At 40.9% G+C, this 25,866-nt stretch overlaps 1 protein-coding gene across 8 annotated transcripts in view; it reads left to right on the plus strand.

Moving 5' to 3' along the window:
• LOC309615920 (uncharacterized protein) overlaps positions 1-25,866 on the plus strand; it is a 402,693-nt gene that overhangs the window by 232,146 nt on the left and 144,681 nt on the right. The window contains exon 6 of one of the 8 annotated variants that reach the window (XM_082366007.1): positions 17,737-21,334. The exons of 6 other annotated variants lie outside the window; for them this stretch is intronic. In XM_082366007.1, the coding sequence (XP_082222133.1) occupies positions 17,737-17,838 (102 nt within the window). In that variant the 3' untranslated portion in view covers positions 17,839-21,334. Of the gene's footprint in view, positions 1-5,598; positions 8,113-17,736; positions 21,335-25,866 lie in introns of those variants that run through there. One more of the 8 variants, XM_082366002.1, reaches the window with a different exon arrangement.

The raw sequence follows: 25,866 nt of genomic DNA on the forward strand, positions 1-25,866 counted from the left end.
AGGACCCCTGTGACCTTGAAAAGGTCGCAAGCTGTCTGCTGAGGAGTTTGAGGAAATTCTTTGTCAGACTACTTTAATAGAAGTGGCTTTGCAAACACAAACTTTACATAGTGAGCATTTTAAAAATGTGGGTTACTGCATCTGAAAGCTGCGTTACATTAAAAGTCTCACCCGGGTTAAGAAATGACAGAGAAGAACAGTTCCCTAATGTACATGCAATTTCTGCATTTGCTAACAGAGAATGCAGGCTCCAAAAAAAAAAGCACATTTGAGAAAATGTGCCCCAGCTATGTTTAAGAGAGGAAGAAATTGAAATCCAAAAGGCTGAGGGACTCGCTCAATGCCACCTAGCAAGTTAATGGCAGAACCACAGTTAGAACTCAGATCTTCTGACCCCTGGTTTACTTGTCATGAAAGGACTACCAGCCCAGGTATCTGAGACCTGAATCGTACTCCTGGCTGTACCACTTACTGTGTGTCCTTGCAGCTTTCTAATCCTCCAGCATGGTGAGAGACAGTCCTACTCCGCTTGCCTCTCACGTTGGCTGTAAGAGTAATAGATGCCAAAGCATTTTGCCAAGAGTTATATAAGTGCAGGGTTATGTTGCATTTGTTTGCTTAATTCTAAGTATTACCATTTGATACTATCTGTTTGATAAAGCCCAACTTTGTAAATAATAAAATAATGGAGATAAAAACCTGTTTTGTCATTTTCTATCACACTGTAGAGTCTGGCAGCCATGCTGGGCACACACTATGTAGAGTAGAGCCCTGTAAATACCTGTTGATTTATTGAAGAGCAAGATTTGTGAAATTCAAATGTCCTTGTGACAGCTGAGCTTCCTTGAAAGAAATCTTGCTTTCAGAGAATATGTGTAAATAGACTGTAATCCCAAATTAAGATTGCTCAACAGGGTTTTCCTACATGATGTATGGATATTAGTGAGTTTTCTTTTAAAATGATCAAGGAGGTAAATAATTTCTTGCTTGCCAGGAAATATTCTGTATGAAGAAGTCACAAAATTTGCCCTGATTTCAGGTCCACACTCAGATCAGTGTCACTTTATCAGGATATCACCACATTCGACATTGTTATCCACTCTGATTCTCTATAAACTCATCCTAAACTGAGCGAAAAACTATGGAGCAATTGTTGTCCTTTTGAAACATGTAGAGAGACAACGTTCACCACACTTTTCTTTTCACAGACTTAGCAAAAACATGCTTTAGAGCTATAAATACTATGATATAAAATTTTTTATTGAGTTGAAATCCAGATAACATAAAATTACCCATTTTCAAGTGGACACTTCGGTGCCATTTAGTACCTTCATAACATTATGCAACCACCATTTCTATTTAACGCCAAACCATTTTCATCAGCCCCAAAGAAACTCTGTACCCATTAAACAGTCACTCCCCAATCCTCCCTCCCATACGCCCCAGCCCCTGGCAACCACCCATTTCCTTTCTGTCTCTGTGGATTTATCCAGATGATCCAATTGTGTTGGCTTCTGTTGTTCTGCCTGGCAGTGTCTCCTTTAGCTTCACGCTGGCTCTGAGGAAGATGGTCAGTCTGTATTTTCATTTCCAAGCTACAAAAATAGAAATAGAACTAAAGAGAAGTTAATTGACTTGCCACTGGCCACTCAGAGAGGCGTCGCCAGCCATGCCAGAAATATAACTGACCGTGACAGATTCCATGTGTGCTCAGCAAGGAGAAGACTGCATGTTAGCTTTTGTCAGTTTGTTCATACTAGCCCATCTCAATTGTGCTGTTGAGTTTCTCGATTTGAATAGGATGGGCAACAATGTTCGTTCGTTCATTCATTTGCTCGTTCACTCACTCATTCAACAAAGAATGAGCGCCTACAAGGTGCAAATTCCTGGGCTATGTATGATGAATAATTGCTGTGTGCATTGCAAGTCATAGTTTCTAAAGCAGATAGTTTTCTAAGCACTGATTTCTTGCAAATCACAACACGCTAAGTAAATATTACGTTCTTAGAGAGAAATCCTTTAAACACACACACACACACACACACACAATTTGTTTGTTAATATTTGAAAACCAAAGCTCTTTTAGCTGGACTAATGGTTTTCTCCTAAAATGGCTTTGCAAATGTCTCACATAATGTGGGTGTGCACGGCAAAATCATTTTATCTCCTCTCTGGCCATAGGTGGGTGTTCCTCGATCCCTGCTGAATTGACTATTGGGCTGGTCAACTTGTTTGGGGCTATTTAAAGGCCCCTTCATCAGGAGCTCTGCAAATGCGCATTTACTCACTGTAGTCTCCCACTGAAACAGAGCCCTTGACGCCGTGATGTCTAGCCAGGCCTCCTGTGTGTGTGTCACGCATGTGCAGGCATATGATGTGATGGAAACAGAGAGCTAAGTTTTGAAATGAAGAAAATGGGACGACCTAGGCAGGTCATTGATGCTGCTTTAAAAAATTATTTTTGGCATGAATTTAGGTTCAATTTAACCTATTCTTTATTTAAAAGAAATCAAATTATACATGGAACTAGGATCTGGGGACTCCCAGCCCCTCCTCAGTATCATGGTCTGCCTGGGCCTTCACGATAAGAAGTTTCAGGTTATTCTATTGAAAGGCAAGGGACCAAAGAGTGTTTGTTATCTGTTGCCTTTCAAAGGCCTCTAAGCAGTGAAATACTATCTGAGCAAGTGACAGAGACACAAGACCAGACTAGCAGGTGTTGATCCAAAAAGAGGTGAAAACACTCACAGCACAAACTTACAGGCAGTGTGCATTAATTTTTGTGCCTTCACGTAAGAAGGTTCCTAACAAATGGCACACTGTCTCCATTTTTTGTCTTATGGAATATGTTTAAAAATTTTACGGTATGCATGCTGAAAGAAATAGTTAATGGTATACTGCAATACTGAATTTTTTTACGTAGCGGAGGAAAGATGACATAAAGGTTAATATCAAAATGAATAATTTGTAGTTTAGGTTAAGAGATTTTCAGCTTGAAGAAATTTGCTGCTATGTGGTTCGTAATGTCGTCTTTTACTATTGAGCCCATTGCCTGCCCTTCGGATGAACGTGTGCACATTTCTCTGGTGTACCACGGAAAGGACTCTTGTTTGACCTTGAAAAGGAATAAGGGAAATCATTCTTTTGGCTGTCCTTGTTCACTGTATTTTCCACTGAGCTATGGTGATCATATCAGGATTTTGCTTCAACTGGGTGATTAGTTTTTCCCCAAGTGATCCTAGGTTTTTGAAGACATTTACTTTATGCAAAGAAAAATATTTCTCTCCAGGAATTTACCTCTTTGTTCCTCTCTGATGATCTAGATCCTTCTTCTCTTTCAAAATCAAACTAAAAAAAAAATCTCAGTGTTCTTCACGAAGCCTTCTTGATTTAGCTCATGTACTGTGCCCTTAGATACAATGCCACACAGAATTCATTCGCCTGAGTTGTAATCTTGTTGTTGGCAACTTCTTTTGAGGATATTGTTTCAGTTTCTCCAACTAAGTGGATGCCTGCTCAGGATGGAGAGAGTCCTCCCCCAAAACTGGGGTCCAGGAGAGACCTGGTCATTCAGGGAATAGTCGATGACTATTGACTGACTCAACTCAAGGCCAAAATATTTTCTGCTCTCAGCCCTGTTCTTGTATTTTATACATGTGCACCAACTATTTTTCAGAGCAACGAATGCCCTGCATAGTCATTGAGGGAGGGAGGGAGAGAGAAAGAGGGAAGAAGGGAGACAGAGAGAAGGATGAGGAGGAGAGATTTTATCTCTATACAGCAGCCCTGACCTGCCCCAGCGGTATATTAGACTACCTTTCATTTCTATATGAGAATAATAACTGGTCACAGTTTTCGTAGGGGAGATACTAGGTCTACAGCGAGAGGGGAAGGAGGTCGTTTCTTTGAAAGCATCACAGCTCAGATAAACCCTGGAATCTTGGCTGCTCATTGAAAAAATAAATGAGGAAAAGGGGGAAGAAAGTCAAAAGGACCCCACCCACTGCCTCAACAGTGAGGGATTTGAAACACCTCTCTAACACCCCAGGGCCCTAAACCTTAAGTCAGTTTTTTTAGCTTTACGGCCTTTTTCAGTATCTTATTTTCTATGGTTCCTCCAGCTAAAGAGACTTTGCAAATGCCTGCCTGGCTTGCTCTTCCCTTTTCTTTTTCAACACATTTTAGTTCGTTCATTTAATAAAGATGTATTGCGTGTCAAATTTTGTATCAGGCAGTATGGGCCCAAAGGATAAGTGGCAGAGAAGACAGAGTAGTCTGCTCTTGTGGGGCTAAAATCCCAGTGAGCAGGGAGAGGCAATAAGTACATTATATAGGACTGTTTGTCTGCTTAACTATTATGTCTTCAAATTTTAGCTCTAGACTCACTTTCTCTACAAGTTCTTCCTTGAAAATTATTTCCAAATGCTAGATGTCAAGTTCCTCTGTCGAAATTTCTTATATCATAATTTTACATTTGTGCGATTATTTGATTAAAACATATACCCTCCACTACCCAGGAAACTGCACGGGGACAGAGATGCCCTTATTCCCCACCTCATTCCTAGGAGTTAGCGCAGTGCCTCGCACGAAGTAAGCACTCAATACCTATTTTGGGAATGATTAAATGCATATAGGTGTAAGTGAGAAGAAAGTGCACAAAGAGCATAGATCCAGGCATCTTTTAGAGGTTTCAGGCTCCTTTAAAAACCCTGGAGACTGGGACTTCCCTGGTGGCGCAGTGGCTAAGAATCCACCTGCCAATGCAGGGGACACAGGTTCAAGCCCTGGTCTGGGAAGATCCCACATGCTGCGGAGTAACTAAGCCCATGCGCCACAACTACTGAGCCCATGTGCCACAACTACTGAAGCCTGCACACCTAGAGCCCGTGGTCTGCAACAAGAGAAGCCACTGCAATGAGAAGCCCATGCACCACAACGAAGAGTAGCCCTCGCTCGCCGCAACTAGAGAAAGCCCACGCGCAGCAACGAAGACCCAGCGCAGCCAAAAATAAATAAATAAAATAAATAAATTTATATTAAAAAAAAAAAAACACCCTGGAGACAAGTCTTATGTAAGACACTTTTCCCAAATGCCTTAAGCAGCTATGAATTCAGCCACCGTTAGCAGAAAGCCAGGTGAGAACACAATGAAGGAGTCAGGGTAGGCGACAGTGGGAGGTACCAACAGGTAAGCAGTGAACCTAAGAGCAAGACAGGACTGCTGTTGAGGAAGGTACAGAGCTTTCCAAGACAGGTGATGACCTTGTACCTGTTTGCCAAAAGGCGGCCAGATTTTGATGAGTTCTCTCCTGGTCTTGGGCAGCTCCTTTCTTTGGAATTACTAGAGCAGCCTCGAAAATGATTCTCCAAGGCTAGATGTGGTACACTAAATCGGCCCTGGTTCTTTCCATCTTGATGTAATTTCACACCATCCCCATCTCCTATTGTCTTGAGACGTCTAAATGGTTTTCCAATTGACCCCCTTAAACACATAGGAAGTTATGTCCTGTTTAGAATCTGGACTCAATTCTCTACCTTATTCGTTGTCCAGATGAAGCCAGTGTGAGTTTACGGTAGCAACTTTCTATATCCCCTTAGCAAATGACATTATGGGGAACTGCTGAAGAACAAGAGGTGAGTAGCCAGGGAACGATGGTGCAAAGTACGTGAGCTGATGTCTTTTGCTGGAGAATATTTATAATGGTGTATCTGTGAAGATTGCTACCTCACTTATAATTTGTTTTTTTAATAAAACAGTGTTGGACATTTCAATTAAAAACAAAAGACTAACTCTATACTGGATTCCACTCTCCAGAATGTCTCTGCCCACAATGATAATCTTCACTAGTCACTACATGGGGAATAAAACTCACATTTATTGCCTGCAATTATGTGCTGGGAGAGAAGTGCTATTCCCATTCTCAGTGTGGGAAACTTATACATAAAAATGGATTTAGTGAATGTAAGTACCTTGCCTAAGGACACAGTTATTAAGTATCAGAACTAAATGATAAACCCCAGATAATCTTTCTCTCCACAATAAACAAGCATCTCTGTAACCTTCCTGGATATAAATCAGTGGTCCCCAACCTTTTTGGCACCAGGGACCAGTTTCGTGGAAGACAATTTTCCCACGGACTGGGGCGGGGGGGGGGGGTGGTGGTGGTTTCGGGATGATTCAAGCACATTACATTTATATCTATTATTATTACATTATAATATATAATGAAATAATTATACAACTCACCATAATGCAGAATCAGTGGGAGCCCTGAGGTTGTTTTCACTTGCCACTCACTGATAGGGTTTTGATATGAGTCTACAAACAATTGATTTATTATGGTCTCTGTGCAAACCTCTCTGCTAATGATGATCTGTATTTGCAGCCACTCGCCGGCGCTAGCATCACCGCCTCAGCTCCACCTCCGATCATCAGGCATTAGATTCTCATAAGGAGTGCGCAGCCTAGATCCCTCGCATGCGCAGTTCACAGTAGGGTTCGTGATCCTATGAGAAACTAATGCCGCCGCTGATCTGACAGGAGGTGGAGCTCAGGCGGTAATGTGAGCGATGGGGAGCGGCTGTAAATACAGATGAAGCTTTGCTTGCTCACCCGCCACTCACCTCCTGCTCTACGGCCCGGTTCCTAATAGGCCATAGACCGGTAGTGGTCCATGGCCCAGGGGTTGGAGACCCCTGATATAAATTGTTAAAGGTATTTTGTCTTGAATAATCATTGTTGTTTTTTTTGTCACTTGACAATTGGATATTAGTCAGGATATGTTCAAGAAAGGTGAAAAGACTCTTTTTATTGTTGTTTGTTTCCACAGCTACATTGAATTTTGAATTTTCTCCTTATAATATGAATATGAATTTATGTAATTACACATACAAAAGTTAGAGCATAAAAATATGAAAATTCATTTACCTAAGAGAAGGCCCCTTGAACTTCCCAAATTGGAGTTTTCAAAGATCTTTCTTCTGATTTTATCAGTGATGTGGTCCTTCCCACAAACCCTAAGGAAAATTAGAAACAAAACAAAACAAGCAAATAAAACAACATTTTCAATGGAGACCTGAAACCATGATTCATATGCCCCAAACCTCTCTAAAACTCTAGCCAAACCCTCTCTTTCCAGTTATCTCTCTTCAAATTTGGTGTTTTTGTGAAGGAAATATATCGTTTTTGGTTTTTTTTTTTGCTGGACTTTTTTTTTTTTTGATACCTGGCATCACACTACATAACTGTGTTTATACTAGTAGTCACTTGATCGAATAGCTGGGATACTGAATTAAAAAAGACTTAAGAGTGTCAGTAAATGAACTTATGAAAATGTCATATTTATGATATTGGACCAATAACTGACATGAATTCCAAGCCCTGAGGTTAAAACTGTATGCCATTTTGAGCTCATGGAACTTCAAGTTAAACATATAAGACATTTTTCTTTTTTTCAAAAAAAAATTTTTTTTAATTTCTCGTCTTGATTACGGGCGGTAAGTTTCTGTTTCTATCATTAAATTATGTCTATAATAGACACTTTAGTCTTTCATGAAAAAGATCTTGGAAAAAACCATATTTCTGATTTATTTTTGGCTGGCACTAAATAGTTCTTGGGTTTTTTCCTGCAGTTAGAATTTACTTGATGAAATGTATTAGTCAGCTTCTTATTGCTGAAGGGACTTGCGTTAAAGGGAACCAAGCAAGCTCTCTGTTGATAGGCTCCAAATTCGGTTCACAGGTACACACAGGTACTGTCTCCTTGGAGAGCTTGTTAAGTCCCTAGTGAAGAGAATTTTAATCTCTCAGATCAACCTCTTTCAGAAACAAATAGGGAGGGGGTGAAGAAAGAAAAAGTACACACCTGCAATTTATTTCTTTTTGAAGCAAAGCTTTGAGCAGATGGAAGTTGAGATAGAGAAAGAAAATAGGCCAATTGCCAAGAGAGGTTTGTTTACAATACAGGCAAGTTCCTTCAGAAGCTGATAGAGAGCTGTTGTCATGGATATGAAGAGACATATTGCTGCAGGGTTTCAAAGAACAAATTCCTATGACAATTGTACCTGGATTTAAAGATGATGGAGATGGAAGAGGCACAAAGAGCTTCCTGAAGTTTTTTTTTGTTTTTTTTTTTTTCTTCCTGAAGTTTTAAGTAATGCTTCTCGCCAGAGCTTTTCCATACATTCTACAGGGCCTGAGAATTCCTTGCCTTGGAGTGTGCAAGATAAGTAATCAAAACAAATGTTGCTGTTTTCCTGTATTAAACGGAATTCCTAACTGGAATATGAGAATTAGGCAGTGTTCAAGTGAAGAGTCAATAGTACATAATATATTTTAATTCTGGAACGTTGCCTATTGTGTATGAGACTTCTGAAAAGTAAATTACTATTATTAAAAACAAACCAAAAAGACATTCTTAACGCTGACTATAGTAGCCCAGGTGAAGAGCCTGCTACAGTACACTATTCTACAGTATATGAATTTTAACCTTTAAAAATTAATTAGAACTTATCCCCCCGCTCCCCTCCAAAACCACAAAACACCCAAATCCCTCAACTTTATAATTTGTTGCCTGCTTCCATCAGCATCTAATCTTTTCTTTCATTGTAACCACCATGACTTCCTATTTACATTTTTTGAAGATGGAGTAAAATGGGAAATCTTTTCACAAATTATTTTTTCTGAAACGTAAATTTTTTCGTGGACAAAATTTAGTCCTGTGAATCCTCAGCTTTCCAAATTCTCTTTTAGGAAGTGCTCAGGAAGCTATTTTCTTACTTTTCTCCTTTCTCCAGCAATTCTAGCCGAGGATGATGTCACTTTTTCCTTTTCCTCTCCCATCGCCCACCCTTTCATCCCACTATGTTTCTTGTTAGGCTTTAATTGAACAAGGCAACACCTGTGTTTTTTACATGACTTCAAACCCGTGTTTCCAATCCATTTTTTCAGCGGCCCACGAGGGTTGTCTCCATTGACAGCAGGTAATTAGCAACTTCACACAGGTGGAGGAAAACAATCTAAAAGCCATAGACTTTGCTGCCTATGGCTCATATGAGATTTAGATGCTGATAATGAAAACTTGACATTGTTTATTAGACACTGTAGCACAGGGTTATGGAAAGAGCAATAAACTCTAAGTTAGGAAACTTGATTTCTCTTCTTGTCTCTGATGTTAACCAGCTGGATAACTTAAAAAAAAACTCGCCTCACGCCCTGTAACTTGACTTTTCTTAACTTCAGCAGTTGGAGTGGCTGATACCTTTGGTCTCCTGCAAAGTTACTATTCTGTAAGAATCATATACAATTCATATAACAATATGCATATTTGCAATATGGCTCATAACCTTCTAGAAACTACTATAAAATCATCATTCATACCTTTTGTTCTTTCTCACTCCTGTTCCCCACCCCCCGTCTCTCACACTGGCACAGGCATCCTCTATTTCTCTCTCACTCACATGTTGTCTCTCCAGATGATGCACAAGCGATCAGTCAATGCTATTTGACAACATCATGCCATCTAGTAGGATTTCCGGCAGCCACTGAGGCTCACTCCCCTGTCGCTATAATTTTCTTCATACTTACTCGTGAGCATTCTCCCCAGAGAACTGTGCTCAAGGTCTGCATATCAGAATTACCTGGACTCCTCACCATCAGCATTCATTAAGGCCATTAGAAAATGGGAAGATTTAAGCAAAAGAACCAAAACAGGTCAAAGTAGAGGTGGTTCAGTGTTCGCACCCACCTTTTTAAAATATTCATTGTGTCTCTTGAAAGCTGGCACCAGCTACTTAAACTATCTGTGCTTCTGTTTCCTCATCTAAAACATGGAACATGAATAGTGCTCATAGAACTTGGTTGTTTAAATGAGATAATACACATAGACTGCTTATAGCAGTGCCTGGAAAAGAACAAGCACTTGTTTAGGTGAGTTTTATTACTGGGGAAGGCAACGGCGGCGGGGATCCACGGACATATTTTCTGATGCTTTTCAACTCCTGATGTTTCCAGAGTTGCTAGATCTTTTCCCACTTTTTAGTTACATTTTATGTCTCTGTTGTTCATTGTTTCCTTTCCTCATTTCTTTGTTTATTTTACCTTCAGGACATACATTTTATACTCCTCTTAAACAGTCTTAATAAAAGCAGAGGCTCCTTCCCATTCCTGCCTTATGATAGGCTTCTGAAAGGAGGGCAATTAGCTCATCTGACGTCACTGATATATATTACTCACTTAAAGGCAATTAGCAGTTCCGTGGTTCAGGAAAACAGGATGTTGACTTTTTTTTTTCCTTTGGTCCAATGGTGTAGTTGACGTGTTTATGTTTTATTCTGCATCGTGGGAACTCGGACGTGGGAACCCTGTTTCCCAAGTAACACCAGCCTTATTTTGTGTCTAATGGAACATTACCCACCCAATAGGAACTCAGGACATGTACATTAATCGTTTTCCTTGTTTTAAAATGAGGGGTTCTAAAACATGCTCCAAATAAGGTTGCTAATTTTCAAAAGCAGTAGCAAGAGGGACGGCGGAAAATGAGAAACTGCTTGAAGCCCCTTCTCTGCTGCACCCTTTCTCTGCTGCCTATTACTGGTCTTCTAGAGGGATAGGGATGGGCTTCAGTTATTACTGCTGCTTTCAGTTAGTGGTGTTTCTCATTTACTGCTGGGCCCACTGAATTTGGAAGAGAAAATTCAAGGAGGACTGGGGCGTCTGTATAACAGATATATTTAAGGGGAAGTACCTATCCCATATTTTGGAAGAGTCACATTTTGCTCCTTAACATAGTCTAAGATAGGGTATTGAGAAGCCTTGAACCTTGCACTTTCCTCTCTGTGCCTCAGTTTCTTCATCTGTCACTTGGTGATGACAGCGCTGTCACATTGATGAGGACGAAATGTGTTTGCAAGCCAATGAGGACGCCTGGCCTAAAAGAAGTCCTCCTAAAATTTAGCCACTGCTATTTCTCTCTTCCAAATGGTACTTTCTGCAGCTCTGGTCGTGTGGGTGCAAAAGAGGTAATTGCTTATCCTCTCCTTGGAATCTTTCTGTGGAATGTTTATTGTGAGCCCATCATCCGGTGCTTTTTGAATGCTTGGTCTCTAAATTACAAACACTTCGATGGTGGCTCTCTCTTTCTCTCACAAATGAACTGGCAACCGGAAGTAAGAAACTAGTTGAAGGCTCTTATTTGTTTTGTAAAGTGGTATTGACTTTCTTTCACTTCTTGTTTGTTGATTTTCTAAGGGAGGAAACTTCTGGGCCCAGCTTCTTAGATGGATTTGAATCTTCTTAATCACCAGAGATTGATGTAGTTTCTCTGGAATAGACTTTAGTTTGTATTCTGATTTTATTAAACTTTTTTTGTTTTTTTGACTGCGTCGGGTCTTCATTGCTGCGTGCGGGCTTTCTCTAGTTGCAGCGAGCGGGGGCTACTCTCCGCTGTGGTGCAGGGGCTTTTCATTGCGGTGGCTTCTCTTGTTGCGGAGCACGGTCTCTAGGTGCGCAGGCTTCAGTAGTTGTGGCACGCGGGCTCAGTAGTTGTGGTTCACAGGCTCTAAAGCGCAGGCTCAGTAGTTGTGGCGCACGGGCTTAGTTGCTCCGCGGCATGTGGGCTCTTCCCGGACGAGAGCTCGAACCTGTGTCCCCTGCATTGGCAGGCAGATTCTTAACCACTGCGCCACCAGGGAAGTCCCTGATTTTATTAAACTTCTTAATTCCATTTGGAAGACAGAGGCTGAATGGTCTTCATTTTATAGCAAGTGTATTGAGCAGGGTAAGCTAGTTGCTGTTGCAACCCCCAAATCTCCCGACAGTCAGGTGCAGGGGTTCTGCTGCCACACAATGCCTCTCCCAGCCACTCAGGCCACGGAATCCTGCTGCACTAGATTCTCTGCCTCTGATTAGCAGGTTCATGGAGGAAACAGTGTGGTGGGTGCCTGCCAGCCTTTCTGCACCCGCTCTGCCCATAATCCCTGATCTGGAGCTCATCACAGGGCAACACCTAACTACGCGGAAGGCTGGAAGATGGGTGCCAGCTGTGTGCTCAGACACACAAAGGAAACGGTTTGGTGAACGACGAGTTAGTTTCTGGCCAAGCAAGCTAGTTGGTTCCACCAGTTTTTTTAAATTATAAAGTATTTCTCATAGGCAGTGCAAACAAATATGTGGGAGATACAAAGAATGATAACATAAGTACCCTGTTTAAGAAATACTACAGTTATTACCAATGTGGCTATCTCCTACATGCCTCTCCATCTCTGTGTGTCTTTCTGTATTGCTCAGGAACAAGCACTGTTTTATTTTTGTGCCCCTGGATTGTCATTTTATGACAGATCTACGTATACCCAAACTTTAAAAATTTTTTGGTTATTTTTGGGCTTTATACAAATTGTATCCTATAGTAAATGTTCTGTAGTGACTTTTAGTTTTTTCACTCCTCTTTGTGATTCTGAAATTCATCCATATTGAGGTGTGCTGCTGTAAATGATTCATTATCATTGCTGCATAGGATTCCATTTGTTGGATAAACCACAGTAGATCTATCCAGTTTCACGGTCATAAGCATCTGGGTTGTTTTCAGTTTTGTTCTTTATGAATATTCTCGTACATATCTCTTCATTCACATGTATGAATTAGTCCAAGGTATGTAATTTTCTGCTATACAGAACTCCACTCTATTAAAAATGTATACAGTAGCATAGATCCTTCAAGGAAAACTTAAATTATTTAGATTTCCACATGGACCAACTTGGTTTGTTTGCTTTTGAGTGTTGGCTTCATAGAGTGGGGGGCTAAGGCAGACTAGAATATTCCCACTCCAAAATCCATTATCCTCTTTTGGTTTTTTTTTTTTTTAATTTTATTTACTTATTTATTTATTTATTTATTTATTTATTTATGGCTGTGTTGGGTCTTTGTTTCTGTGCGAGGGCTTTCTCTAGTTGTGACAAGTGGGGGCCACTCTTCATCGCGGCGCACGGGCCTCTCACTATCGCGGCCTCTCTTGTTGCGGAGCACAGGATCCAGACGTGCAGGCTCAGTAATTGTGGCTCACGGGCCTAATTGCTCCGCGGCATGTGGGATCTTCCCAGACCAGGGCTCGAACCCGTGTCCCCTGCATTGGCAGGCAGATTCTCAACCACTGCGCCAACAGGGAAGCCCCCTCTTTTGGTTTTTAAAGAAAATTTACAAAATACATGCCTGACGGAATCATTATCCTTCCATTAACTGTCTTACTTTGTGCAATGTAGCTAGATTATTTTGGGGGGTTTCATATTATGTAAAGGCGTATTACTTTTCTGAGCTACAGCGTTCTATGTGACAGAGCTAGGTTTATTTCAGAAGTAAAAAAGGAAGAGTCCCCCCAATTTTATTTCCTGCCCACTGACTAAGTAACTGAAGTTCCAACTTCCCAGCCTCATTCTTCTGACTTAAGGTTTAACTTCCCTTTAAAAAGCAAACATAATTCTCCTGACAGCGCATAATAAATATGCAAACTAATAGTTTAAGAAAAGCCGAAATGTTCTTAATTCTAGAACCAGGAAGAATTGCGTCCAGGGTTCTCAAGATGGGGATAATTTGATGGGGAAAAAATAATAACCTTGGTGGCGTCATTATAGCAAATGACGAGTGACTTTCACAGCCTATTCTCCATGTGCCTGTCCACACAAGCACAGGCACCACCCCGACATGACATCGGGTCACGGCGAGCCCCCAGTGGGATAAATCTATGAGCTTCATGTTAAAATAACCTTCTTATAGGTCAGAAGAAGGGCAATATTTTCCATAATAGGAAAAACAAGTCGTGAAAAATCTGAAAAACAGTCTCGAAGAAAGAGTCACAGAGGAAAGAAACCTGTTCTTGTAGCTCAGCCCGATGAAGGTTGGCACACGTCTCATCCATCAGACACCTGACCTTGTAATTCCACACACATTTCTAGCTGCTTTCTCATGTGCCTCAGAGGTTTACCTCTACCTAGAATTTGCCTCTGTGGGGAAATCCTTCCAAACCTTCCAGGCTTAAAGTATTAGGGAAAAACAACAACAACAATAACAACAAATGACTGATATTTAAAACTGCATGTTATTCAAACTACATGTTTAAAAAAACTTCTTCAATTTTGTAGTGGAGGAATTTATTTCCCACATATAAAACTGTGCTGTTGAAAGGAAACAGTGAATAAAGAATTTCTCGACTCCCTTTGTGATTTGCTTCCTAGCTGTGAATAGTTATTCAATCCCCTGGCTATTTAGAAGCTTGATATCCTAGCTGCCTAAGATGCAAAGAACTCACGCACAGTGGTCAGTGGCTAAGGCTTTAGACTCCAAATGCTTGAGTTCAAATCTTGGCTGTGTTACCTTCAACATGTTCCCAAATCTATCTGTGCCTCAGTTTTTTTAATATATAAAATATGAATGATCATGCTAATATTTACCTTGGAGTGTTTTAGTAGAAATTAAATAATTTAATATAGTTAAAAATACAAATAGGCTCTTTTTATTATTATCCCTCTCAAATATTAGTGAGCCTTCTTTTTGCTGGACACTGTGCTAAGTGCTAGTGATATAAAGATTAAGTTACTGCCTTGGGAAAGGAGTGGTGAATAGTTTAGAGGGAGACAGGAACTTTTTTTTTTTTGGAACTTTCTGAAGAGTAAAAAATACAATTATATTTTAGTAGGGGCCATTCTTATGTTTAAATTTACTTTCTTCATGTAATCTTCAATCTTCCACAAATAATTTTAACATATCAGTTGATACTTTTGTTTCTACAAATATCCCTTCTGCAAAAAGTAAAGAGAAAACATACCTTCATCGTAAAATTTTGTTACTTCAACACATCTTCCTGGGCTTAAATCAAGGTATGGGCAGGAATGTGTTTCTTGTGGAGGCCCTCAGGGAGAATCTTTTCTAGCTTCTGGAGGTCGCCTGCATTCCTTGGCTCATGGCCCCTTTCCCCATCTTCCAAACCCAGCAGTTTTGTTTTTTTTTTTAAATCTTGAGTGTTACATCTATTTTTTTTTTTTCCTTTTAAACTTTGGGTCTGTTTATTTATTTATTTATTCATTTATGGCTGTGTTGGGTCCTCGCCTCTGTGCGAGGGCTTTCTCTGGTTGCGGCAAGTGGGGGCCACTCCTCATCGCGGTGCGCAGGCCCCTCACTATCGCGGCCTCTCTTTTTGCGGAGCACAGGCTCCAGACGCGCAGGCTCAGTAGTTGTGGCACACGGGCTCAGTTGCTCCGTGGCATGTGGGATCTTCCCAGACCAGGGCTCGAACCCGTGTCCCCTGCATTGGCAGGCAGACTCTCAACCACTGCGCCACCAGGGAAGCCCCAAACCCAGCAGTTTTAATAGCATCTTCAAAATCTCTCTCCTACCCTGACACTCTTGCCTTCCTTTTATAAGGCTCCTGTGATTCCACTGGGCTCACCTGGATAATCTAGGGTACTCTTCCCATCTCAAGATTCTTAATCACATCTGCCGAGTCCCTTTTGCCATATAAAGTAACATATTTACAAGTTCAAAGGATTAGGATGTAGACATTTTTGAGGGTGTATCGTTCTGCCTACCACAGACATTTTGATAATCTCTAAATTATTTTCTTCCATGTTTCTATTACAAATTAGGTTTGGAGATCTTAGTACTTTTCACATTCTCACTTCCTTATAAAAATGCAGCCTACCTCATGCCAAATGAAGTCCTTATACCCGCCTCTCACATCTTGGTTCTTATCCTCTTCATTCTTGCAAAAACCCATTACTAACTGCCCTCGCTTATGTAGGTTCTTGATTCTCTATTTAACGTCATTATTAGACAAGCCCAGCTTCTAATTTCTTCAAGTCTCTTCTGTTGTTTCAATTATAAATACTTAGCCTGATACACCGTGTGCAGTATAATTCTTGCTGATGTTTTATCTTATCAACCCTACTTATTCACAAATGATGGGACAATGACTTAGCCTCCCTTTCTCAATACTGTTAAAGGTAGTTGAATCTAGCAAAATCTCAAGGATTACCAAAATGTATACATTTTATTTGGAATAATCAGCTGGGTTTTAGGATCAGAAATATGCGTTGATGTGCATCTTGCCATCAAACTAGATTCTTGTAAAACATTATAGCAGACCTTCACTGTTGAAGACATTTGCAGAGTGCTTCTGGAATTTGCTAATTAACATGAGCCCAGCTTCCCCTTCCTACTTCTTATCGCATTGTTTGTCTTACCATAAAATCATCAAATGTAATCTCATAAACACCAACATATGTTTCCTTTATTTGTTCTGACTCTTCTCATCAGGGCAGAATCTCATTTTTGAACAGCTGTATTCCTGAGTTTTGTCTTGGCTGACATAATGCTCTTTTCACTGTGAATGAAAAAAAAAAATGGAATGGGAAGTATCAGAAATGGTGGTATTTTATCAAGCTTTGTTCAGACACTTTTGAAGAAGATGGTGCTCGATTCTTCATCTAAAAATTCTCTCCCTCCCATTTAAGTGTCTGCTTGCTTCGGCTAATAGTAAGATAATGAAGAGACCCACCCCCGATTCTCTGAAAATGGAGCAACTGTGGTGATGACTAAATTTCTTCTCCTGACACTTGGAAAAGAAAGTATTTTCTCGTTACTGTGAGAGCACAATTTTCAGATCTTTTCAATAGGGCTTGAGTTTCACTACAGTTCTTCAAAGAGCTGCTATTATTTGAGGGTGCTTCTGGCAGTTCCCATGAAAATGATAAAGTGCTGGGGCCTGAAGGCTTGAAGCAGACTTATCACTAGAAGTGTGTGTGAGTGTGTGAGTGTGTGAGTGTGGGGGCGATGGCAGGGGAGGGGGCAAACAGCTTTGATATGTTAATTACGTGATCCCTCCTGTTGCTTAGAATTTGTGAGAAATCAAGGTAGAAATCATGCGATCTGCATCCTTGCAGGAATACATTACATGGAAAGAAGGGAGGCTCCTTCCAACTGTTTTTCTTCAATCAGAAAAAAAAAAACCTGAAAAGCACCCTAGGGTGTGTAGAGCCCCAAGTCTGCAAATTTTTAGTTTTTGCAGGGCCTGGGTCTACAGAAGGATGATTTTTTTAAAATTCTATTACAACAGTCATGAACTTGTGCACAGTGCCTTATCAATGAAGATTTAGACTAATAAGTAGAGAAGAGGTACTTATTTATTGTCAATGGAAAAACAGGAAGGTTCTGTGTAGTGTTTAGTTATTACCTCTTTCTGTTCAGAACCAGGCACCATCTCTTCGTGTTCTTGATTGTTAAGTGTACTAATTCCCACCATAAGAATAATGTCTCAACTGAGTTATCCCTCACAGTACTGTGGCTCTTCGGATCCAGTTCGTATTAAAACAATGTTGATCTTTTTGCCTCTGAAATTCCCATGTATCCCATTTATTTGAAGCTGGTCCCCATCATTATTCACTATCTGCCTCAGGCTTCCCGCTGCCATTCCCACTGCCCACAAATACTGCTTCCGAAGTTTCTCTCTAAGGTTGTTATTGGGCTTCAGTAGTGATGGCCACAAATGCAAGTCTTTTTCAAAGTACACAGAAAATGTGAACAATAATTCATTTTCTGGTCCTATAGAATTTATTGTCTGGAAATTTGTGGCGTAAACATAAAACAAATACATCTCTCAACCACATTATCTCTTGAATTCTTAATCAAGAATTAAATCATAATCACTGCATTCCTAGATCTTTTCATCTTGACCATCACCCTGCCTTCCACAGGAAGGGTACATAGAGAGCCATGGCCAGAGCGAGAAAAGTGATTCCAGCCAGGAAAATATGTTCCTCATCTGGCTTAAGATCAACCCAGAGAGCACGCTGTGACCACATCAATGAGGAGGGCCTGTTGGTGTTGGAAACAATGAATGTCCCAGGAAGACAGGTGTGGCTGTCCTGGAGGACTGCCTGCCACATGGGGTAGGGCAGTGGAGGGGGCGGGGTGACCATCCTGGGTGCCAGCCTGGGGCAGGGAGGGGCACACCTGTCAAAAGATGCCAGCACCACCAGGTCATCGTCGGTGCTGTAGACCTAAGACCATACTGTAGCTGGCACATGCAAAGGACTCACACAGATTCCTCAAGCCCAAGGGTGAGCCCGAAACCTGACATTGCCCTTTGCCTGAGGTGGATAAGAATCTATCCAAATCAGCATGTCAGCAGTGCTATTCTGGCCTCCCAGTTGCCGTACTGGGCAATGAGAATGACCTGCTTGCTTGCCAGGTCACCCTCCTGGAACCTCGTCCCAGCCACAGAGCTCCCAGACTATCCCACCGGCACAAGTCCTGGAACTCCTGGGGCATTTGACTTGGGGGAGGTAGATTAAGGGGGTTAAAGGGCTAGAGAACACCTCAAAGAGGAGGAACAGAAATTGGGGTCCCTGTGGGTCCTGACCAAGGCTTGGGGCACCTGGCCCAGATAGTATTGTGACCCCTGCTGGCCCCAGGCACAAGATGGGGACTTGGAAGAAAATATCAAAGATGACACTCCAAAGAGCAGGGGCCCCTGAAACGCAGCAGCGGTCCCACTTCTTTGGGTCTGATGACCTCAAAGGGTGTGTGGCGGGGAGGGGAGGGGAGGTTTAGACTGATGATGTGCATATGATCTCATGTATTTGACCGCTAGCTGGCTGGTTGCATTCTCTTTCCCTCTCCCATCCGTCATCCATCCATTCACAGTGACTGACTGCCTTTCGTATGACCAGCAGGGCCAACTTACCCAATAGGCACTAAGATCAACAATACTTTGGGGAGCCCAGAGAAGTGTTCTAATTGCTTTTATAATCACAAGAAAAAATGAATTTTTAGGTCCAAGAAAACATTTTAATATAGAATTCCTCTTTTTACCAATACGATCCTAAAATATCACTTTAAAAATTATTTATTTGAGGGAGGGACCCTAAAAGCCTATAGTGCCCAGAGCCTAAGGAAGTCATAATGCAGTCCTGGTGGCTAGCATCTCCCTAGAAGCTGGGACTGCAGCAGGGAACCAGAGACAGTCTCACCTTTCATGATACATGAGAGTGCAGGAAGACGGAAAAGAGCACAGAAAGTTACATCATAGTACCATATATTCTTCCCGCAGAGCTATGCCTGGGGAACTGCGGAAGGCTTGCTAGCAGGGCTGGGGGTATGTCTGTGCAAATCAGTGACCGCTGGGAGATGACTGCCTCATTTCACTACGTTGTGTAGCCAGTTCACCAGAGTTTTTACGTATTATCCTTGTAATTGATGCAGATGATGATCTGATCTATTATAGGCAGCTATTAAAGTCAGCTACTGGTAGAGATTTAACTTTGATACTGACTGCTTTGAAATGTAAGCATCCCATCTGAAAGCATTTTCGAAATAATTGTGAAATGTGTAATAAATATATGTATAATTTGCTACCTGGCTCTGTGTCCATGATTACTTCCAGGTTCTTCAAACTATCCAAATCAATGGTAATCCTGACAAACCACATTGGAGCTGTGGAGACTGGAATAGACATCTCCAAGAGATGCCTGTTTAAATACCTCCCGGGGTTGTGATCTCATAACCTCTCAGCCTGGTCCACAAAGAATAGCTTTGTATCTTAGTACGTTTCTCTTTGAAACATCCGACTATAAACAACAACAACAAAAATAACAAAAGCCCTTTGGTGTGTTTGTTTTGCCGTAACAGGCAAATATACATTTTTCAATATATATTAATATATGTACTTACATATCATATAATATATATTATATATGTATTTTGCCACATATATGCCTCATTAGTTTGGGTTGTATTTGATGATACCTGAGTTCCCTTTAAATCATAAAAATCTAACTTATTTATATTTTATTTAATGGAGACAAAGATTTGGCTAAAGACGTGCTTTATACAGTAAGCAAATATTTTGTGAACATCCACTACTGTGCCAGACACTGTATGAGGCACAGTGGTGCCTCATAAATAAACAACCTACAGTTCTTATCTTCAAATAACTTATAATTTAGAGGGAAAGATGGGCAAGAAAATCAGTGGTTACAGTACTGTCATGGTCACTTTCAACAGCAGATGGACCTTCCACCCAAAGTTTAGTTCAGATGTTGAGACTTCTGACCCGACACACACCAAGAGGGTAGGAAAAGTTTTACTGCTCAAGTAATTGAGGTCTCTGAGGCGAGCAGAGCAGCCTCTCAAGCAGATCTGAAATGCTTGAAAGAACAAGGGAAGGAGACTGGCTCAGGTTTTGATTGTGGTCAGGGGGTGAGGCCAGAGTGGGAGGTCCCGCCTGAGGATGTGAGCTTGCATGGTTTGAATCTCCTGTCGGCGCCAAAGGAGAAACACCCTGGCTTTCTTATCAGCTTGTCCAAATGTGGGACACAAAGGAAAGAAAGAATGGGGCTTAAAAGCTATCTGCAGTCAAACACCCAAAAAATAGAGCCAGACTCTTTGCTCCAAATACAGTGTGATAAGAAGTGCTGTCCAGGAGGTTTGCAAGAGGTGCTGACCTAAGATGAGCACGTAACCCAGCTTTGGAGGTTTCAAAAGGGTTCCTGGAGAAAGGTGTTCTTGGGTGAATCATGACGAGTGAGAGGAAGAGTGGGGATGTTAAACGTGAAGATCAACTCAAGGCAAAAGGATATCATGTCTGAAGCACCAAGTGGGAACAGTGTGTAGTCCCTTAAATTAGAGTGAGATTATAAGATGGGGAACATGTAGAGACACCGCAGTAGATGAGCCTACAGACTGTGAAGTTAGAGCTTCATTCTGAGATGAAGGAGAGTCACTGTAGGTTTTAATCAGAGCCGCATTTTAGAAGGTGACTATTCTATTCCAAAAGCTGCCTGAGGTTGAACAAGAAGGAAAGAAGTAAAAACCATTATCAGCAAGAGGTGCGTGACTTGATTAGTTGACCTTCTCTTGGTAATCACAGGCTTAGCTTAAAGCCCTCATTCCCAGCATAATCTCAGGATGTTTCTAGGAGGGGTGTGTAGTGAAGGAAGGGGAAGAGGAGGAGAATAAGCACCTCTTGGTCAGTCTTTTCAAATTATAGAAATCACTCTGCTCTTCCAAACCATTCTGATACATCTCCCATGGGAAGGAAGTCTCTGTGGTTTTAAAAAAAAAAAAAGAGCTTTCTGGGTGTTTTGGCTCTATGCCGTCTTCTGCCTCTAGAGGATTACTGGACTGACAACGCTCTAAGAGTGAACTTCAGGCTTGGGTTTAGCGGGGACAAGGTGTTGGGGTAGAAGATGGAATCAGAGGGATGAATATGCAATGCTTTCCCGGAACATTCAAATCACAGAAAAGTCTGCTCCACTGTGGTTGTAAGAGGAATAGGGGACCCAGTTGTAACTCTTTAGAACTGTTCAACTTGATAGAGGAGAAAGGGGAAAAGGATAAACATCATACACAGAAAAGAGCAGTAGAGAGAACTGGAAATTGCCAAGAGGAGCTAGACCCAGAGGGAAGCCAATTCCTGAGGTGTCCATCACACTAGACTTCCTCCTTCCTACTATTGACCTGAGCACTAAGGACTCAACCTTCAGGACATTCGAGAATGGAAGACAAATACGAATCAGATATCTGTGATACGTAGTCACAGTTTCCTAAGCAGATCCCCTAGAAACTTCTCAGCCAGTGGGCTTTGAGGTCTTGTCCCCGTTTCAGGTAGCTCTCCTGGAAATCCTTGTGTGACCGTGGAATCAGCTGCCAGCCAACCATGGGCTCTGTGCTGCTAGAGGCCAGAGGAAAGAGCAATAAAAGTGGAGCTGGTCTGCTGAGCAAAGGCTTTCTTTTTTTTTTTTTTTTTAAAGCAGGAGACTGAGGAGTAGGGGCGGGGGGATTTGATTAAAGGAAGAAAACCTTCTGTGACCAGGGCAACCAGAAGGCCCCCAAAAGCCTGTGGGAGCTTTGGGGGAGAGGGATGAAGAAGTCCTGTAGATTTGTTACATCAAGATGTTAATGTTTTTAATCAAAGTTCCTAGGTGACCCTTAGGCAATTAACTCATGGTCCAGTTCTCCCTTTATGTGTCTTCAGCTGATTCTTCTCTTTTGTATTCTCTTTTCCTGATGAACAGTACTAAATTTGAGAAGTGGTTATAAGCTGCTCCATTCAGCATCAATTTAATCCTAGTGCTTAATTCATTTATTTCCCTTTTATAGCTGATTGAAAAAAAGGAGAAAGTTATTTCAATCAAGGATTTATCCTCTTGAGAGAAAAGGGAATAATTTAAATGCATGGTATCTCTAAAACCAGGGCAAGTAGCCTAATAAAATAATCCTCACCATATGAATGAATCCACATTTCATTTTCATTGCCAGCTATGCCTAACTGGAACTGATGCAGCTTTATAGATCAATATTCATTCAAGTGATTACAGAAAAATGGTTATAAAGGTGCCGTTTTAGCAAATTAAAATTTCAAGGGCATAATTACAAATGCCTCAATAATAGTAGGCATTTTTAGGATCACATGAATTTTAGAACAAGGCAAATTGACAGTTTGTACTTAATCTTACAGGTTGATATCAAACCAACTTTGAACTGAAAATAAAAGTAGAGAGAAAAATAGGTAGGGAAGTATTTAATAACACGGCATTTAAACAGAAGAAGACATATTTTGTAGCTCAACTTGCTGTTTAACATTGTTCTTAAAATATTTCACAGTGTACTCTCCCTCTCCCATCCAGTACTATTTAAATTCTTACTCGCCAATTAGTTTGTAGGAGATTAAGAGACATGGTTAATTGCGTATTATCAATGATTCATCAGGGCATGCACGTTTCGTTAATGAAAAGTGTCCTCTGGATATAGCCAGCACAGAGGTACTAAAAATTCACAGAAAATAGTACATTTTTATTGAATAAGACTGTCAAAAGCAGAGACTTTGCCAGCTAGACTGGATTTACAATGTCAGGAACTTCAGCTGAATTTCTAAGAGTTAAGTTTTCCAGAGGAGATGATACTCAGGCAAAGTGGAAATGCTCAGAATTAGAAAGAAAAAAAACTCTGTGGGCATCTACTGCTCTCTTTCCAGCATTTCTAGGGCACATGATGGCTAATCTGCTGGCTTCCAGGTGAATTCCTGTAGATGGTTCACTTTACAGCACTTTGGTCTTGTCAACTACAGAGCAAAACAGGCAGGAGGGATGAAGAATGAATCTTCTTGGTGAGAAGTGTCCTGCTTTTCATGACATTGCTCAGTGTGTTGTGAATACTTTTTCTAGGAACAGTGATAGATTTGCACACATGTACCCACACTCCTTCAACTGTCTTCCCTATTGCTAATAGAGATTTATGAGTTACGCTTTTCTAAGCCTTGGGAAGGTATTGGGACTACATTTTAGAAAGAAGTCCAGGATCAATCCAGACCTCAAAGGACCCTTGGTCTCATTAGCACCTGACTATGAATAATCAATCCCTCCTGTATGCTCTCTTCCTTGGTGAAAAAATTAGTGATGTGCTCACCATTTCTCACTGTTAAATGGATGCGTCAGATTTAAAATTACTTTAACCAACCAAGGAATTGAGTTGGAATCTCAGAATCGGGTCTGAGGAGAAACGGGGTCCATGTAAGCAACCAGATTTGGGTAATAGCTGACTAAAGTTTAACAAGTCATGACCGTCCCCTCAGTAATTCCAAATATATTAATGCTAGGGTGTTCTTGGTTGTGTTCTTAAAATAATTGCACTAATTGGTTTGATCATGCCAAATCCAAAGCTTAGGAATCCCAGGTGTCTGAAATTCAGGTGTCTGAAATATGGTCAATGAAATTATGAAAATAATGAAGTCACTGCTATTTAGTGAAAATATTATTAAACCTCATAATAAAAATGTCCTTTAATCATATTGAAATATATCACATTTTGGCCTGTAGCCTGTTTTGTTAAGTTTGACATATTTGCATTACACAAATAGAAACTAAATAATTATTCAATGAAATAAATAGTGTACACCTGGTAATAGATATAATTTATTTTTCAGAACATTTTTCAGACTAGTTTAATCAGTACTCTTATTCAGTAGATTGTCTTTTATTAGCTTGCTATACCTTTTTCCTATTCTTAACCTTTCCTTTATTCTCACTCTAAATACTGTTTCTTCCAATATTTGAAAAGCATGAATATTCTGAGAATCTCTAGCCCAAGTATCTTCGGATAAAAAATATTGTTTTACCCAATTAGCATGCTAATATAGTAGCATTGCTAAAATTTTTGTGATTTCAGTAATAAACATTTTGCTGTTTATTTCTATTAATTATCTGTTCAAGAGTAAGGACTGTGACATCTGATCTCTTGAGTATGGTCCATGAGGCTGGGGTGGCTCTTCATTTCTGCTTCAGGCCATACCAGCTGCGAGCGAGGATGCTTGTCTTCCCTAAGTTTCTCAAAGAAAGCACCTCTCTGTGTTCTGGTGTAAGAAAGAAGAAGCAAGTGGTATGAACTTGCCCACTGGAGACAAACTCTTTTAGTGATTTAACAAGATATACAGACTGTGGTTTCTGGTATCAGAAACCATAAACTAGATGTGCATTCTTCTGATGATACGTATAACAATATTTGCCACTGAATTATGAAAATGAGGGATTTGATAGTTAATGAAATGACATAGTCTTAATGAACCTGCCTTTTTAATCTTCCCTGAAAGCAGAGAAAAGGGAGGCATCAAACAGTATTTTTTTATGCTCATGTATTTTGTGGGTCACGAATTCAGAAGGGACACAGCAGAGATAGCTTGTTTCTGCTTTACCATGTCTGAGGTCTCAGCCAGGGAAGAGTAGAATAACGGGGCATGAATCAAACCCCACTGGAGGCTACAACCATCTGGAGGCTTCTCCACTTATATGTCTGGCCCCTGGGCTGAGATGACTTGAAAGCTTGGCTCAGATTTTTCTACCAACCAGAGCCCAACACATGGGCTTTCCAAGTGACTTGAGCATGGTGGCCGCTGAGTAGTGAGACTTCTGAGGTGGTGGCTCTGGGCTTCTGAATGTACGTTCCAGCAAAAGAGACGGAAGCCACATGGCCTTTGCGACCTAGCCTTGGCAATCACATAGTGCCACTTCCGCTTATTCTGTTGCTCAAGCCTGTCAGAAAGCCACCCAGATTCAAGTGGAGAAGAACAGACCTCATCCCTTGGCCGGGGGGTGGTTCAAAGAATTCCAGCCATGCTTTAAAACAGCCAAAGGAGGAATGGTTTTCCTCTAACAAAGCCTTGTTCAAGTATTGTGGATAAGGCTGAGATCGGTTACTCCTTGCTTCCCTGTGGACTCTATTTCATGCGCATTCAGTTCTTCTCACTCAACATGTGGTAAATCCTTCCCCTACATGAGACCAGAAGGTGAAGAACTCAATTTTGCAGAGTTCTGACTGATCACATGTGTCATATTGACTCCCACTAAACTCATGTTAGCATTAACTATGCCTAATCTATGCTGGGAGTAAAACTTCTTAGAACCCTTCAGGGGGGCTTCTTGCCAGAGTCAGATTTTGGAGAGGAGGTGACTTGACTGGCTCAGTTTTCTCTAAGACAATGCATCTCCGACCTGCTAAATGTGTCTGACCACCACTCCTAGAGAAAGTCTCTCAGAGATTCTCTCACAAGAGTTGATTTGAGTAAATTAGGATATACATATATCGCACCAATGTTTTCTTAGGTCAGTCTCCCAAGGCAATAGAAATAAACAGTAAATTAGGATCTAGAGGATAAAAAGGAACTCAGACTTCTGTTTCTGTGATAAATATTGATCAATATTAGAAAAAGAGATTTATGAAGAGCTAAATTGTCAAGTGCTTTATAAGAAGATGTGGGACCTTCCAAGGAAAGGAATACAGTCTTTGTCCTTAAATAAATTTACCATCTTATGTGAAAGGTAGACAAGCAG

Source organism: Balaenoptera borealis, assembly GCF_965194805.1.
Source record: "Balaenoptera borealis genome assembly, chromosome: 18".
Classification (NCBI taxonomy): domain Eukaryota; kingdom Metazoa; phylum Chordata; class Mammalia; order Artiodactyla; family Balaenopteridae; genus Balaenoptera; species Balaenoptera borealis.